We start from the raw sequence: 14,140 nt of genomic DNA, 5'->3' as shown, positions 1-14,140 counted from the left end.
TTCGCCAGGATGTTGCTTTTGCTTCTTCCAAAATGTTTTGTGGCCTGCACACTATTTGTTTCTTTAGCCACGGGTACAACCGTAAATTTAGTGACAGACTTTCAAAACACTTCCCTCTCCTTTGCATGAAGATTTATTTAATTTTTATTTATGGAAGTCATCACTGTAAGCAAATTTTAACAAGTCGACAACTGTAACACAACCCTTAATAAACTTGTCTTAGTTACGGTAACTGACACCAGCAAACGGTTTTCTTGATTAGATTGTTTTAGTTACGGTAACTGACACCAGCAAACGGTTTTCTTGATTAGATTGTTTATGTCTATATTTGCCGCTGTTTATGGTTGTATTTTAGACACAGTAGTAAGTGGTTGTTAATTATAAGATATAGTAATGAATTCTTAGACAAGTCGCAAGGCTGGTAAGCATGATTTAATGCAGGAAGATTCACATTTAACGTAATGAATTTTGCTTCTAAGCCTATTTCTTAGTTAAAAGCTAACTCAGATATAATAGCCTATGCATTATCAGTGGTATCTACCAAAACTGAGACAGGCATATATGTAAAGCCTAGCCTGGTATAATATACTTAAAATACATATCGCACTAATATACGATGTACATATAGTATGATGAAACCATGTTTATGGACAAAATTTTAATGATCACGTGATACACGAGTTCGGATGATACACGCATGTACTGTATACACAAATTACGGTTCTTTTGTATGCTGTATGTTTTCAAGTTTCACAGAATGTTTTTGTTGGAAATAAACTGTGTTTGTATATTTATGGCAAGCTTCAGTTCTGAAATCCAAAAAATCCAAAAATGAAATGTGTGGCGCCACCCTCATAGCCGCTCAAGAACTAATGGCAGCTGATTCAAAATCATCCCAGTTAATGGGAGTTCACCGACTGAGGAATGCCAGATTTAAGAGGTTGGACTGTAGTACCTTTCAGTTTCATCTGATGACTTACATAAAGAATTTCATACTCAATTGGTCATTTACCTGAACAACATCATATATAGTATCTTGAACTGAGTGATCAACTTCTGGCAAAACAGGATTCATGGTCATATATTCAAACAATACCAATTTTTCATATTCTGATGCAGACTTCTCCTGTTCTAGCTTATTTGCATTTGGGATACCAAGATTACTCTGAAATTTAGAAAGTTCACTCTCAATCATATCTAACACCTGCAGTGGAGATTTTGGTTTGGGCTTCATCTTTTTCATGGGCACTTGGTCACTTGGACTATCTGGTTCAGAGGGGTTACTACTGTTCTTCAGTTTTTTCTTTTTCTTTACTAACTGAATACCTTCAGTCAAATAAGATGCTATTTGATCATCCACAAAAATCTCATTTTGCTCATATGTAACATCACCACCCCTCTCAAACATTGATTTAATAATTTTGTGTTTCAGCTTCTTTTTTTTCTTTGGTAGATCTGGAGTTACTGATATATCTGTGTTGATATACTGTGAACTTCCTCCCGAACAAAGGTTGGAAGCATTAGCATTATTAACTTCAAACTCATCTTTTAAAGGAGCTGGTTCAGATGTACCTGAGATATGTGAGATTATGTGGTCATCAAGTTCCTTAACACTAGGAAACGATATCCCACATGTTGTACACTCAAACGAACCTCGAGAACGTCTGTCTCCACAGGGGTGCTTCTTTAAATTACTCTTACGTGTGTAAGATTTCCCACACTTTTGACAAGCATACAACTTATTATGCTGTACTTTCATATGTTCCAAGTAATCTATCTTACTAGAAAACTGAAGCCTACAAAGAGTGCAATTATACCCAGGACTGTGATCAGATTCTGGTTCTGAAACCCTAACTTTATTATTTGGTGCAACTTCATTATTTGACACTTTGATTTCATTCCTAGATTTACTACTTGAGTCAGGAAACACCTTAGTGTAAAGAGAACCTGTGGGAGTCATTTTACTGACTTCTGAAACAGATGAAGAATCGCCACTCTCAAGATTCATTATATCCGAATTACTTGAATTAAAGCTGTCCCTCATATTAGCTTTAGACACAGCTTTAGTCTGATTAACACCTGTAAACTTTTTGTATGGATTAACATTCATGTGGTTTGATAATTCAATAGTTTCACTCACTTCATTCACTTTACTCATGCACTTCTGGGAAACTTCTGCTCTGGCTTGCAATACACTGTTATGATTACTTAAATGTCTGTTCAGATGAAGTTTACTTGCAAAACTGTCACCACACAATGAACACTCGTATGGTTCTTCAACACCATGTTTTAACATATGCTGCTTGTATTTTTCAGCTTTTTCAAAAGTAATTCCACATTCAACACAATTAAAGGTGCAAAGGCCCACACCCTGATATGAAGAAGTGTTAGCTCCTGGGTCTAAAGCACTGCTGTTGTGACTATTGAGGTGCTTATTTAACCCTTTAAGACCTGGAAACCCTTGTCCACACAAAGAACACTTGAAGGGATTAGAAACGCCATGAGATTTCATGTGCAGTTTGTATCGATCTGGTCGGCTGACCTGGTAATTACATATTGGACAGGTATACACTTTTTCACAAGAATGTATGGGTATATGTCTTATCAGATACTCTTTCCTGCTAAATCTCCTCCCACATTCAATACATTCATATGGCTTATCCTGAGAGTGAGAAGTTAAATGGCAATTAAGATCAGCCTTTTGGTTAAATACTTTATCACACATAGGACACTTAAATTCATCTGTCTTTTCTTTTGAACTAACAGACAAGGGTTTTTTATGAACTTTAGTACTTTGCTTGGCATCAGCTATTTTACCAGCACACTGTTCCATGTGGATGATGAAACGTTTCCTATAAGCAAAACTCTTCCCACAGTTAGGACACTCAAAAGTCCTTTCAAAACTCGATGATGCAGTACCTGGAGTGTCTCCCTCTTCATCCAGAGATGGCTCTGTGAGAGAAATCCCAAGAGGATCATCAACTTTCAGTTGCTCCATGGCTAAAATTGCTTTTCTTGTAACAAGTGATTTTGAAGACACATTAAAAACAATTCCCAGCTCCTATGATGCCTGAAAAAAAAGAATGACCTATGAGGCTAAGCAACTTTCTGATAAGAATGGGAGAAGTCTGAGAACAGAAAAATGGGAAGAGTAAAAGAGAACATTTTACAAAGTAGCAAACAATACAAAAAATGTAAATTAGTTATATGGTATTCTTGCTAAACAATAACTGTATTTATAAGAATATGTTGGTGAAGCAAATGCCTATATCTGTTATAAGCAAGTATCAATGTTGTTGAAGGGAAAAATTTTTTTTATTCTACACTTAGAGCACGATTCTTGTATACTTACATTTGTTCATTCTACACCTTGCAATTGCCTCCACAGCTGATCTCGAAAAGCCTTTCGCTCTGAAAAGCTTCCTGACAGTCTGAAGCTTGTCAGAGTGAGAGTGGATAGTTTTGATGGAACCGGTGAAAATGTGGTTGATTGAGTACATTTAGTCACTGTGGAATTAGTCTTGGGAATCTACCAGGAGATCAAGGACATCCGGAAACCACTCCTTCTGTGGCCAAAAAGGAGCTACCAGAGTCGTCAATGTATTGTTGTGCAGGAGAAATTTATTGATTATGTTTCTCACCATGCTGAATGATGGGAAGGCATAGACATCCAGGTTCGACCACTTCTGGAGCATCGCATCCGTTGCCCACATGAGAGAGAGGGTCCGGGGCTGGCGAACAATACAAGGGAAGTCGGTGATTCCTCAACATTGCAAATAGATCTCCTGACAGCTTCCCCCACTGTTTCCACAGGTCAGTGCACACCTGCCCTGCGGATTCAGTGTCCATTCCGTGGGTAGGACCTGTTTGCAACGACTTGATTCATCCGCTATGACATTTAGCTTGCCCTGTATAAAACAGGTGACAATCTTTGTTTGGTTTTCTTGTGCCCAGATAAGAAGATCTCTGGCTGCTTGATACAGTGAAAAGGAGTGGGTCCCTCCCTGATTCTTTATGTAGACCACAGCTGTTGTATTGTCCAAGTGGACCATGACTGTGGAGTTGAAAATCACTGTTGCAAAATGCTGAAGGGCTAAGTTTATTGCCTTCAGATCCTTCACGTTGATATGAAGTCCTCTCGGATTGTGACCATGTCCCTGGAACTTCCTTGTCTTCTAACAGAGCCCCCAACCCAGATCTGATGTATCGAATACAATGTGAGGTTGGGGCTCAGAGGGCGTAGAGATTTCCCTTCTGCAAATCTTCCTGTCATGAGCCACTACCAAAGGTCCTCCTTGATCTTGGGAGTGATTGGGAAAACAAACGAGTCCGGAAGGATCTTCCTCTACCAACTGGCCTTTAGAAAAAACTGTAACACCCTCATTTGTAGTCTCCCTAACGGAACAAGCTTTTCTATCGATGAGTGTTTCCAGCAAACTCATCCACTCATTGGCATGCATGACAGGAGAGAGAGAGGAAGTTCTGAACTGTCCGAATGCAGGATTGGTTTCTCTTGTTGGATGGAAAAGCCCGAAAAGTCCGAGAGTTGATCTTCATTTCCAGATATAGATTCGATTGACTCGGGACTAATTGGGATTTGTCTACGTTTATCAAGAGACTACCTGTGGGCAAACCCCACCTACCTCCCTTGGACTTACAGTTTTCCTCCTCCCAGGTTTAGGGGAGTTTGACAGGGACCTTCGTCTAGGAGCGTGACCACTGGCACTAAACTTATCCATAAGGCCCCCTCACTGGAGGCCCTATTTGAGCTACAGTGTTAACTAAGAGACCAAATTTCTGGTCTATTCTGGCTTCCAGACTGGCAATGGCACCGGGTTCGGAAGGTTGGAAGTTGGGTAACGGAGTTACAGGTAAAGTCAGAGGACTGGTGATAGGAGAAAAGGCAGTTATGGAAGTGGGAAGGGCATGCAAAACAGGAGAACCCTGACTAACTGAACTTTTAGCTTCGGCTTTAGCAGCCGCTCTCCTTTGTCTGTTCTTCTCAAGTTCATCTAAATAACGAGTCAAAGTTTTCCATTTCCCCTGATCCCACTCTCTGTATTCGTCACAAATTTGTCCCCTACACTGAAAACAAAAGGTATGAAAATGGTATGAGAGTCATATTTGATTGAAGTAAGTCTGGTGTTGAAGCCCTTGCTGCAAAACCTACTGCTAGCCAAACTAGAGTTAGACATCCTAATAATAAGCAAAAGTCCAAGCTAAATGAGCTAATAAAATTAGCGCAATCGCTACCAAAGCAAAGAATACTTCACCAAAAACAATGAAAACCATTCGGCGAACTATACTAAATCAAATGAAAACTGACGTCAACAACCATGTTAAGCTATCAACCGGCAGAAACGAATTGGGCTCATTAGTAGTGTTGTACCGATCCTTCCCTGAAAGTGGGCGGGGCGAGTTACCTATACCGGAATATTGGAACGCTACCGCGAATTTTCAAATTTAAGCTGGTGATAAATGAAACTAGGCCTAATAGCTAGGTAGTTACTTGGGAAGTTACTTATATAAAAATGACATTTTTATGATAAAATAAGGTTTATATATATACTTACCAAGTAATTACATAGCTATTAGTTTCATTTATTCGCAGTAGCTTAAATTCAAATTTTGCAGTAGCGACACTGATGTTCTGTGTTGGTGACTAGTCTCGCCCCCTAACGAGATAGTTAGGAAAGGCTCAGCAGAGAATCCTCAGTCTGTTTATGTTTGTGTCCATCAGAGGGGAGGAGGGAGGGCTCCGATCATGTAATTAATTTCTGGTGACAGAAATTAATTTCTCGCTATAATGTGGTTTGGATTCCACAATAAGCTGTAGGTCCCGTTGCTAGGTAACCAATTGGTTCTTAGCCACGTAAAATAAGTCTAATCCTTTGGGCCAGGCCTAGCAGAGCTGTTAATCAGCTCAGTGGTCTGGTTAAACAAGGGATACTTAACTTAACTTGGTAAATAAACAAAACTTTATTTTATTTTAAAATGTCATTTTTATATAAGTAACCAAGTAATTACAGAGCTGAATCCCACAATGACAGGAGGTGGGATACATAGACATATTCTACTCTAAAACATTAAGTCATGTAATGAATCAGAAATAGAAAAGTTGCTAGCATTGAAAACAATGCTTGCCGGTCCTTGTTAATTAAGAGAGCCTGCACTATAAACTGCCTCTGGTTGGTGCTCAACTTATCTTTTAGTGGCGCAGCGGTAAAGCCAAGGGTTGCCTCTACTAAAGAGGGAGCTTTGTAGCAGAGTACTCCGATTGCTACCAAAGCATCAGTGGAAGTTATGCAGTCAAGGAATTATCCAATGACTAGCAGAACTTTAAAGGTGCACTTGCCCTGGGCATAGTATCTTAACAAAAACAACCAGACTATGTTATAACCTACACTGAAGTAAGACCTAAACCCATCCAAGAGTGCCGGGTGCTCCAGGTACACTGTATCCCGCCTGGCTCCCCAAAATTCGACACTTCACTACAAGGTGAATAGGCAGTAGTAGGAAAAAATCCTATGCTTCCCTCTGTGATACCATGCCAGTAACTAAAAATCCCAAGGTACTGCCAAATTTTTAAAACACTGTTTAAACTCCCTCAAAATGAGAAACAAAGAATGATCATACTACCAGTAGGTTGACTGTTGAATGGACGTAGGGATATATTGTGTTTGAAAGCTGATTAGGTAGAGGCTGTTCTGACATCTTTAGCTTTCACTAAGAGCAGGAAAATGCTTCTAAATCTGAGCGTGTCTCAGAAGATAAAGTCCATTAGGATAAAGGGCAAGATCTAATCAGAGAACGAGACAAGCTCGTCCTAACTCCCTGGGTTATGGATGGCCTGGGACTACCGGCTTTTTAGGCAATACCATACCATCCAGGTGGGCAGAGCTCTCTAAATTCCTTCTCAGAGCCAGTGAACACTTCTGGCTCTCAGAGAATGAGCTGGCTCCAGATGCAGTTGCCGCCAGGGGCTCTAGTCAGAGGAAGAAAGTAGTTCTTGCCATTACACCATAGGTTCTGGATGACCTTCGAACCTGAACATTCAAACTGGATAGAAAACTTTAGTCTTCCTCAGAGCTAGTGAGTGCTACTGGGCGCTCAGAACGAAAGCTGACGTCGTAGCCAAAGCTGGTGCCATGCTATTGTTAGAGCCAAGAGAGCAGGGCGCCAGAAGAGCTATGAGCTCGGGTGTTGTCTGGCACTCCTGGAAGACACGGATGTCCGTAAAATTCCTAAGGGAAAAAGAAAAATGGATCCAAGTCTTGGATGGGTCCCTGTCCTTGACCAAAATCCAAGGAGAAACGAGCAAACCACGTCTCCTTCTTCCTTGCTTGGGCATGTCAGGGACTTCAAAGGATATTGAGATATGGATGCCAACAAACTAGGTCTCCATGCTTATACATGAGTTATGCACAGTTCGATACCCCTTAACGAGGTAATTGTAAAAAGAACACAGACATCTTGCAGAGGAGACGTAGGGCCTGAGATACTAGCTTCAGAAAGTCGATCCCCAGGTCTAGAAGACGACGAGAGAAGATTGACTTTCATTTCTTGCAATGGTCTCTGCAATATGTCTAAAAAAAAATCTTCAATGATAATCCTCCAGACAGTCTGGAGGCTGTCGTGGAAAGATCTGACTACCTTGGAAGATCACATGAAGCGATGTTGTGCGAGAACACAGTGGGGGAGGATCCTGTAGAGTCCTCCCACAACCGAGCACATTCAGGGACCATGATACAAGCCAGAATAGGACTAAGCAGACAACATAACTTGGGGTTAGCACAAAGATTGTGTCACTCCTTCTTGACCGTGATGAAGGGCGTGAAGAGAGGTAGTCCGACGGATCTGTCTATAGCATGGGGTCTGTTGCACATGCTATAGGGATGGTATGGACCACAAAAGGAGGAAAATGAAGATCCCTTGAAGAGGCAAACAGGTCCAAGACAGGTCTGTCCCATAGATTCCGCAGATCCCAGCAGCTGGGGGATTGACATTCCCCTTCTGACATCTCAGTACGTCTGATAGGGCTTAGTTCTGTGAACCGACCAAGTGACTAGAAGACCTGATTGGTATGTCCACAGAAACAGGTCTCTTCCTATAGAAGTGGGGAGATGTGTAAAGCCTTGATTACATAAAACATTAGAACTGTGGTCTAGTCTGAATGGTTACCACAGTATAGGAGTGCAATTAGGTCAAAAAGCACTTAAGTTATATTTAGAAACTTCCAGCCCTATGAGAAGGAACTGAAGGATCCGTCTTTCCGGGGTCCAAGCCCTGTAAAAAACCCCGGTCCCTCAAGAAGGTTCCCCAACCCACAACCGAAGCGTCGAAAAGAAATCCATAGCATAAATCGAAAGGAAGCTAGTATCTGGGTCAGCACTCAAAACAAAAATGCACATTCCAACATAGCAGTCAACAGAAGTGCATCAAGACAGTGGCTATAGAAAAAAGGCTTGGTGAGGTGTATTCCCCCGCTCATCCCCCCTTAACCACCAATTAATTACCTTGTTACCAAGTTCCAGTGACCAATTCCAGCTCACACTGAGGACCACTTTAAGTTTTGCTCCGTAGGAACACAATTTACAACTCTGCCTGAAAGGATTCTGAAGGAGAACACTACTTAGGTCCTAACAGATTCCCTAAGCATGACCTAGAGCCTCTCTCAAAAGAGAGGCTGAAATACCAGTGTGACCTGATAAGAGCATTAAGACCATGGATATGAAGGATTGAACCTAACAATACTTGTTGCTGAACACCAAGATGTGACTGCTTGAAATCACAGTCCACATTACTGTAAACTTTCATATGATTAGCTAAAACTCAACTGGTACAAGCTATGTATGAACACTCGTGTGCACTATCATGCACATGCACAACAGAAGTCTTGGATGAACCAGGAACACCCCAAGTGTCTGCATGATCTTGTGCACATGACTTGTCACAATACTTGGAGGTATCATAATGCAGCAACCACATGCACATACACCGTCACATGCATGACAAAGGGATTGTGCATGTGTACTGTACATCAGGAGTCCTGGGAGAATCAGACACTGCCCAAAGGCTCACAAGATCATGTGCACACAAATCATCACAATATCCAGCAGTTATAGTACAATGGTAACCTCTTATACATGAACTTCTGTTTGCAGGCACATGAACTAGGGATCAGACATACAGTGAGATGGTAGCGCTGACTCTTCTCCCCGTACATTGGCAGATGTACAAACAGGGGAGGGTCCAGTACAGTTCTCATATTTCAGAAGAAAACTTGAAGACACTGGATCATTTGCATGCTCAGAGAACCTGGTGTCACCCCTAAATATGGCAGACATTCCATCTGTAGGAGAGTGAATGCCATCTCCAGGCCCCTAAAGAAGGAAGGTGCTTACTCAAGACCATTGGAACTTCTTGTGAAGGTTTCACAGACATCTTTTTACCACAGAAGGAGGGAGAGACATGTTTTGAGTTCCTTCACCTTACTCCATCCACAAGGCATACTCTCCTTAGCTATGTGCATGAGTTTCTTCCATTACTCTGCCCATGAGTTACTCCCATCAGCTACAGTAGAAGATGGGCTGAGGCAAGAAGTAGCACCAGCAGAAAATAGCTTGTGTCTGATATCAGGAGGATATCTCCAGAGGCAAGATGATCACTACAGGAGCACAAAGTGCTGAGTTCCGTAACAGAGCAGCAGCAAAAGATGGGTTGTTCGAAATACCAAGGGACAGAAGTGTTTATCAGTACTTCTGCAGAGCCACCAACAAAGCATTTGTAGTAAATGGCAAACCACAAATGTGCAAAACTGTTCAGCATGTAATCCAGAGGAGGATGAGCTGGAGGTTGGGGGGGGGGGGGGTGGTAGTGAAGAAAAGAGCTAAAGAGATTTAGCAGTACTGAAGGCAGAGTAATCCCTTTAAAAAAAAATTGGTCAAATCTCCTAGTCTCCTCCACTGCGGAGACCACCCAGCACATTCCTCACTGGACTTCCCAATGCACAACCTAACTGGTTACAACAACACCAAGGACATAAAGGGGCCAAACACCTACTTAGGTCCTTCACATCTTATATTATTCACTTTTCTTGTTCAAGCCCCATACATAAAAGAAACATCAAAGAAGTTTTAACTTAGTTAGTCTGGGTGCAGCAAGATTGCAGCTGAGGAAGAAGTGCTTGATGACAGCAAATGACTTTGGGTTCCTACAAGTAAACCACCTACCACCAGTTAATTACCTTTTTACAAAGTTTAGCATGTGCTGAGGATACTTCAACCTGAAGGTCTCTGCTTGTTTTCCAGTACAAACTAATACTTTATGATATCTACATATACACTTTCATTGTAAACTAAGAACTATAGTACTCAAGTCCAAATTTTATTCTTGAAGAAGAGAAACAAACATTTATAAGGGCATGTAGTTTATGACTGTGCCCAGATGCATATCTCTGATCATCAACATCCATTATAATGCCAATGAATAAAAGAATTAATCTGCACACAGATTGGCATGAAAGGTTATCCATTATTAAATAAACAGCTGGCAAAAGTTTGATTATAGATTTATTGATATGAAAGGAAAAGGATAGCACACCAAAAGGTTAGCACAGTAAAACCACACGTGCTAGACAATTTCTGCCAGGATGGTTTTTAGTGAATTACATATCAAAGTTTTAGTGTGTTGGTCAGGTTAGATGGGGTCTTTTCATCATGTTTGGAAATGTTGGTTGGAGTTCACCATATTAGCCTGTTTAACTAGGTGGTTTATGGCCCCCAGGTCAGGCAAGGTGAGGGAGTCACCTCTGTATGGGTAGAACCTGGTAACTGGCATCCTACATCAGGTTAAGGAAGTTTAAGTTTGGACGCATCCACACAGGACCTACTTAACTAGTTTTTACGATCCCACCCAGAATCCCCAGTTTCCTACTGTGGTTCCCAATTAATGTTGGACTTACAGGGGGTTATAACTTTAATGGTTCAGACACCTGTTATGAAAGGAAAACACATTATAAAAGAAATACTTAAACAGACTAGGCCTACTGGCTTAGCCTAGGCTATATGAAATCTTAATCCTCAAGGACTTATCATATTTAATTTAACTACTGGATTAAATGAAATCTTTCACTACTTCGCCTTGATATCAGTAGCTCATGTGGCCTAGCCTATGCCTAACCTGTTGGTTCTTGGTGGACCAGGCCAAATAATCTAATCAGGGTCAACATAGCCTACACCCTGGGGATAGAGTGCCTCCATTGCCTGCAGTAAGACCTTTTGGTCTTTCCCTAAAATAGGCTATGCCAGTACGGTGGTGCTTGAATGTCAATGAATGCACCTAAGCTGCTACCCGGTAGGATAACGCACCAGCATCGCTGAACTGTCTGAATCAGTCCAAGATACGGTAACCTAGCTGGTATTATTTTATAAGTTGCCAATACACACTATGAAATTGTAACTTACATTTTTGAAAAGAGCTCTTCATTCTCATTATTTTGAACCCCATAAACACTATGCGCAAATGATAAATAAAAAATTGGAAAATTTACGACTTTTAAGGTGAGAATAACCCCCCTCCATAGCTAATACGGCAAAATTGTAACCAGTCAACACCCGTAGGTGAAGTTATATTGGTATTTTAAGGTTCTTTTAGTGCCCTATTATTTCCTAGTCATTTTTGCATGAAAAACTCAAAATGGCTGGAGTCATTGGCAACTTGTAAAATTTTACCCTACCTATCACCTTAACTAACCTCATAACTGGTTGTTACATTTAGACTGCATATTGACAGCTTCTTCCGTGTTGGTGTAAGCAGCAGCTGGTTCATGGCTAATACTATTGCAGAATAAAGTCTTCATCACAGCGTTTATGGTCATTGCAGCCTATGTGTACACCTGCACATGAACAGTACTTTCATTCCATTTTGTTTACATCAGTGCAGTAATGCCAATGGTTGAAGAATGCTAGGCTGTCTACAAGATAAACATTCCTTTAAGCATACCTCATTATAAAATATTCCCTCGTGCTGTAACACTTAATTTAATTTGGTAAACATAATCTTAATTAGTTTCTACAGGGTTCAATGTCCGCCCATTAGTATTTGCACTGTAATGTAACACTGATTAAATGCACTCACAATCAGTTCGCTCTAATATCAGTCCTCTCATTTGGATATTTCCAAATTCTAGTTTTATTTCAATACATGATTCATATATTCATAAGACAGACAGGAAACGCGGTAAAAAGCATGTAATTTAGCGAAGATTATCGTACGGTGCATTGCTAAACAGTAATACCAGAATAGTCTTAAATAAAGCGCAAACGGAGCACCGTGAATTTGTATGACTTGGCAACAGTGGGCGCTAACTTCCAACGCTAGGGTCGCCCACACGAAGGAAAGTTATTTTGGAATGCAATATATCACTGGCTAAAGGATATGAAGAGTAGATTAGAATGTAACAGTGGGTTTATCTTAACTGTGCTTTTTATGGATTCGTTTGACTGACTTTAATTATAAAAATATTTTGTCACGCAAAAAAAAAAAAACGTGTAGATTCAACGTCTCAGATGAATATCGATAAGACTATGAAAGTCATATACAGGGTCTGATGTCGCATTTTTAAGTTTTCTTAAATATACTCCAATATCTTAATTTCAGTTTTTGTGACGTATTCTAGTTCATGCAAGCAACAAGAAATGTTTTTGCTCTCATTTTTCTGCCTGCTGTTTTGACATTATGATAACGAAGATAGAATTTTTAGAATAAAGTTAGCACCTCATAATCTTCACTAACAACCCGTGTTTTAATTATTGTAGAAACTGGAAGAAAGTTATTGAAATTCCACGTTTCAGATCTCGGTTAATATGAAATGCTTATCATTGAAGATGATAATCAGTCCGTGAATGTGGTGTAAACGTGAGCTTGCAGTATTATTCAGAATTTTTTTTTTTAAATCAAAGGGAGTTTTTATTTGTTTGGGGAGCTCAAAATCCTTCACCCTAGCCCCTAAAAAAAATATTATAAAGGAGGAAAGTTTCTGACCGCTCCGACTGAGCTGTCTTGCATTACTGAGACAATCAAAAGATGAATTTGAAGTTGCTTCCGCTTATGCTCCAATATTTTATTCAGTCTTCAGGAAATTGTGAGATCCGCAGCTTACACTCGTATTATATAGCAGTGAACGGAGGTTTCCTTGTTTTCGTTCTGTTCAAACACTCGATGTCTAATTTAACCTTCGAATAGCTTAAAAACCAGAAAAGACTTGAAAAATAGATTTTAGTAAAAAAAAAAAAAAAAGCCTTGTTGGAAGTTAAGACTTCAGCCGCAGTCGTCTCTTCTTAATAATTATCAAAAGAGTAAATTGTAGTTGCCGCAACATTTCATTGACTTTTCAGACTACGAATCTTACGAACTAGACTTAGTTTAGATGAGCCTCTTTCAGGAAAACAACTTTGATATTTCTTTGCCAAGGAGATATGACTGCTAATTACTTAAGGCCCTTCCTTTCCCTCCCCCTCCTGTCTGGAAGTGGAAAGAGGAGTGCTAGGATTTTCCTTATCTCGGGAGCTGAAATAAATATAAAATCATTACTAACAATACTTTGCATATTTCGGTTGAGAAAAACAAAAAAGATATTTCATTGTGACAAGAAAAAAATATAAATATTTCTTTAGAGTGCATTTAAATCAGTGTACTTTCCATTCAGCTAAAGATCTTACATCCATTCGGTAACAGAGAGAGATAAATATACAGGTTTGTATGGAAAAGCCTTTCACAAATTTAATATGTATTATGAAACTTAAAGTGAATTCAAATGAATCCTCCTTAATACTAAAAATCCTTGTAAAATATACGATATGTAATACCGGAGAGAATACAAATTTAACAATCCCTCTTGAATTAATATTCTATGAGGAAAACTATTTTCTAACTATATGATGCAGTAATCAAGCACCACCAAAATACAAAAACGTACCCACCAAGTAACCAAATGAAAAGAAATAAAATTTAATAGATGAATCTTTTGTCAGTGGTTTATGGCAGATTAACATACTTATGTCTTTGTAATAGAAGAACCAACGGATTATATTCGAAATATCAGTTACAATTTCAGATACAAGAAAGAAAGCAGTGCCTT

General features: G+C 39.8%; 1 protein-coding gene across 1 annotated transcript; it reads right to left on the bottom strand.

Annotated features, from left to right (window-relative positions):
• Positions 1-401: 401 nt before the first annotated feature.
• Positions 402-12,191, bottom strand: LOC136849086 (zinc finger protein 84-like). Its single transcript, XM_067122021.1, has 2 exons — positions 11,755-12,191; positions 402-3,070 (listed from the first exon to the last, which is right to left on the bottom strand). The coding sequence occupies exon 2, from the start codon at positions 2,996-2,998 to the stop codon at positions 977-979; it is 2,022 nt and encodes a 673-aa protein (XP_066978122.1). The 5' UTR covers positions 2,999-3,070; positions 11,755-12,191; the 3' UTR covers positions 402-976.
• Between the last annotated feature and the right edge of the window lie 1,949 nt (positions 12,192-14,140).

This window comes from Macrobrachium rosenbergii, chromosome 20, assembly GCF_040412425.1.
Source record: "Macrobrachium rosenbergii isolate ZJJX-2024 chromosome 20, ASM4041242v1, whole genome shotgun sequence".
In the NCBI taxonomy this organism is placed as follows: Eukaryota; Metazoa; Arthropoda; class Malacostraca; order Decapoda; family Palaemonidae; genus Macrobrachium; species Macrobrachium rosenbergii.
Note: the sequence above shows the minus strand (reverse complement) of the source record. Positions and strands in the feature narration are given on the sequence as shown.

What these genes read in the sequence shown, in the direction of transcription:
- LOC136849086 (XM_067122021.1), bottom strand. Translation starts at nt 2,998, where the DNA reads ATGGAGCAACTGAAAGTTGATGATCCTCTTGGGATTTCTCTCACAGAG.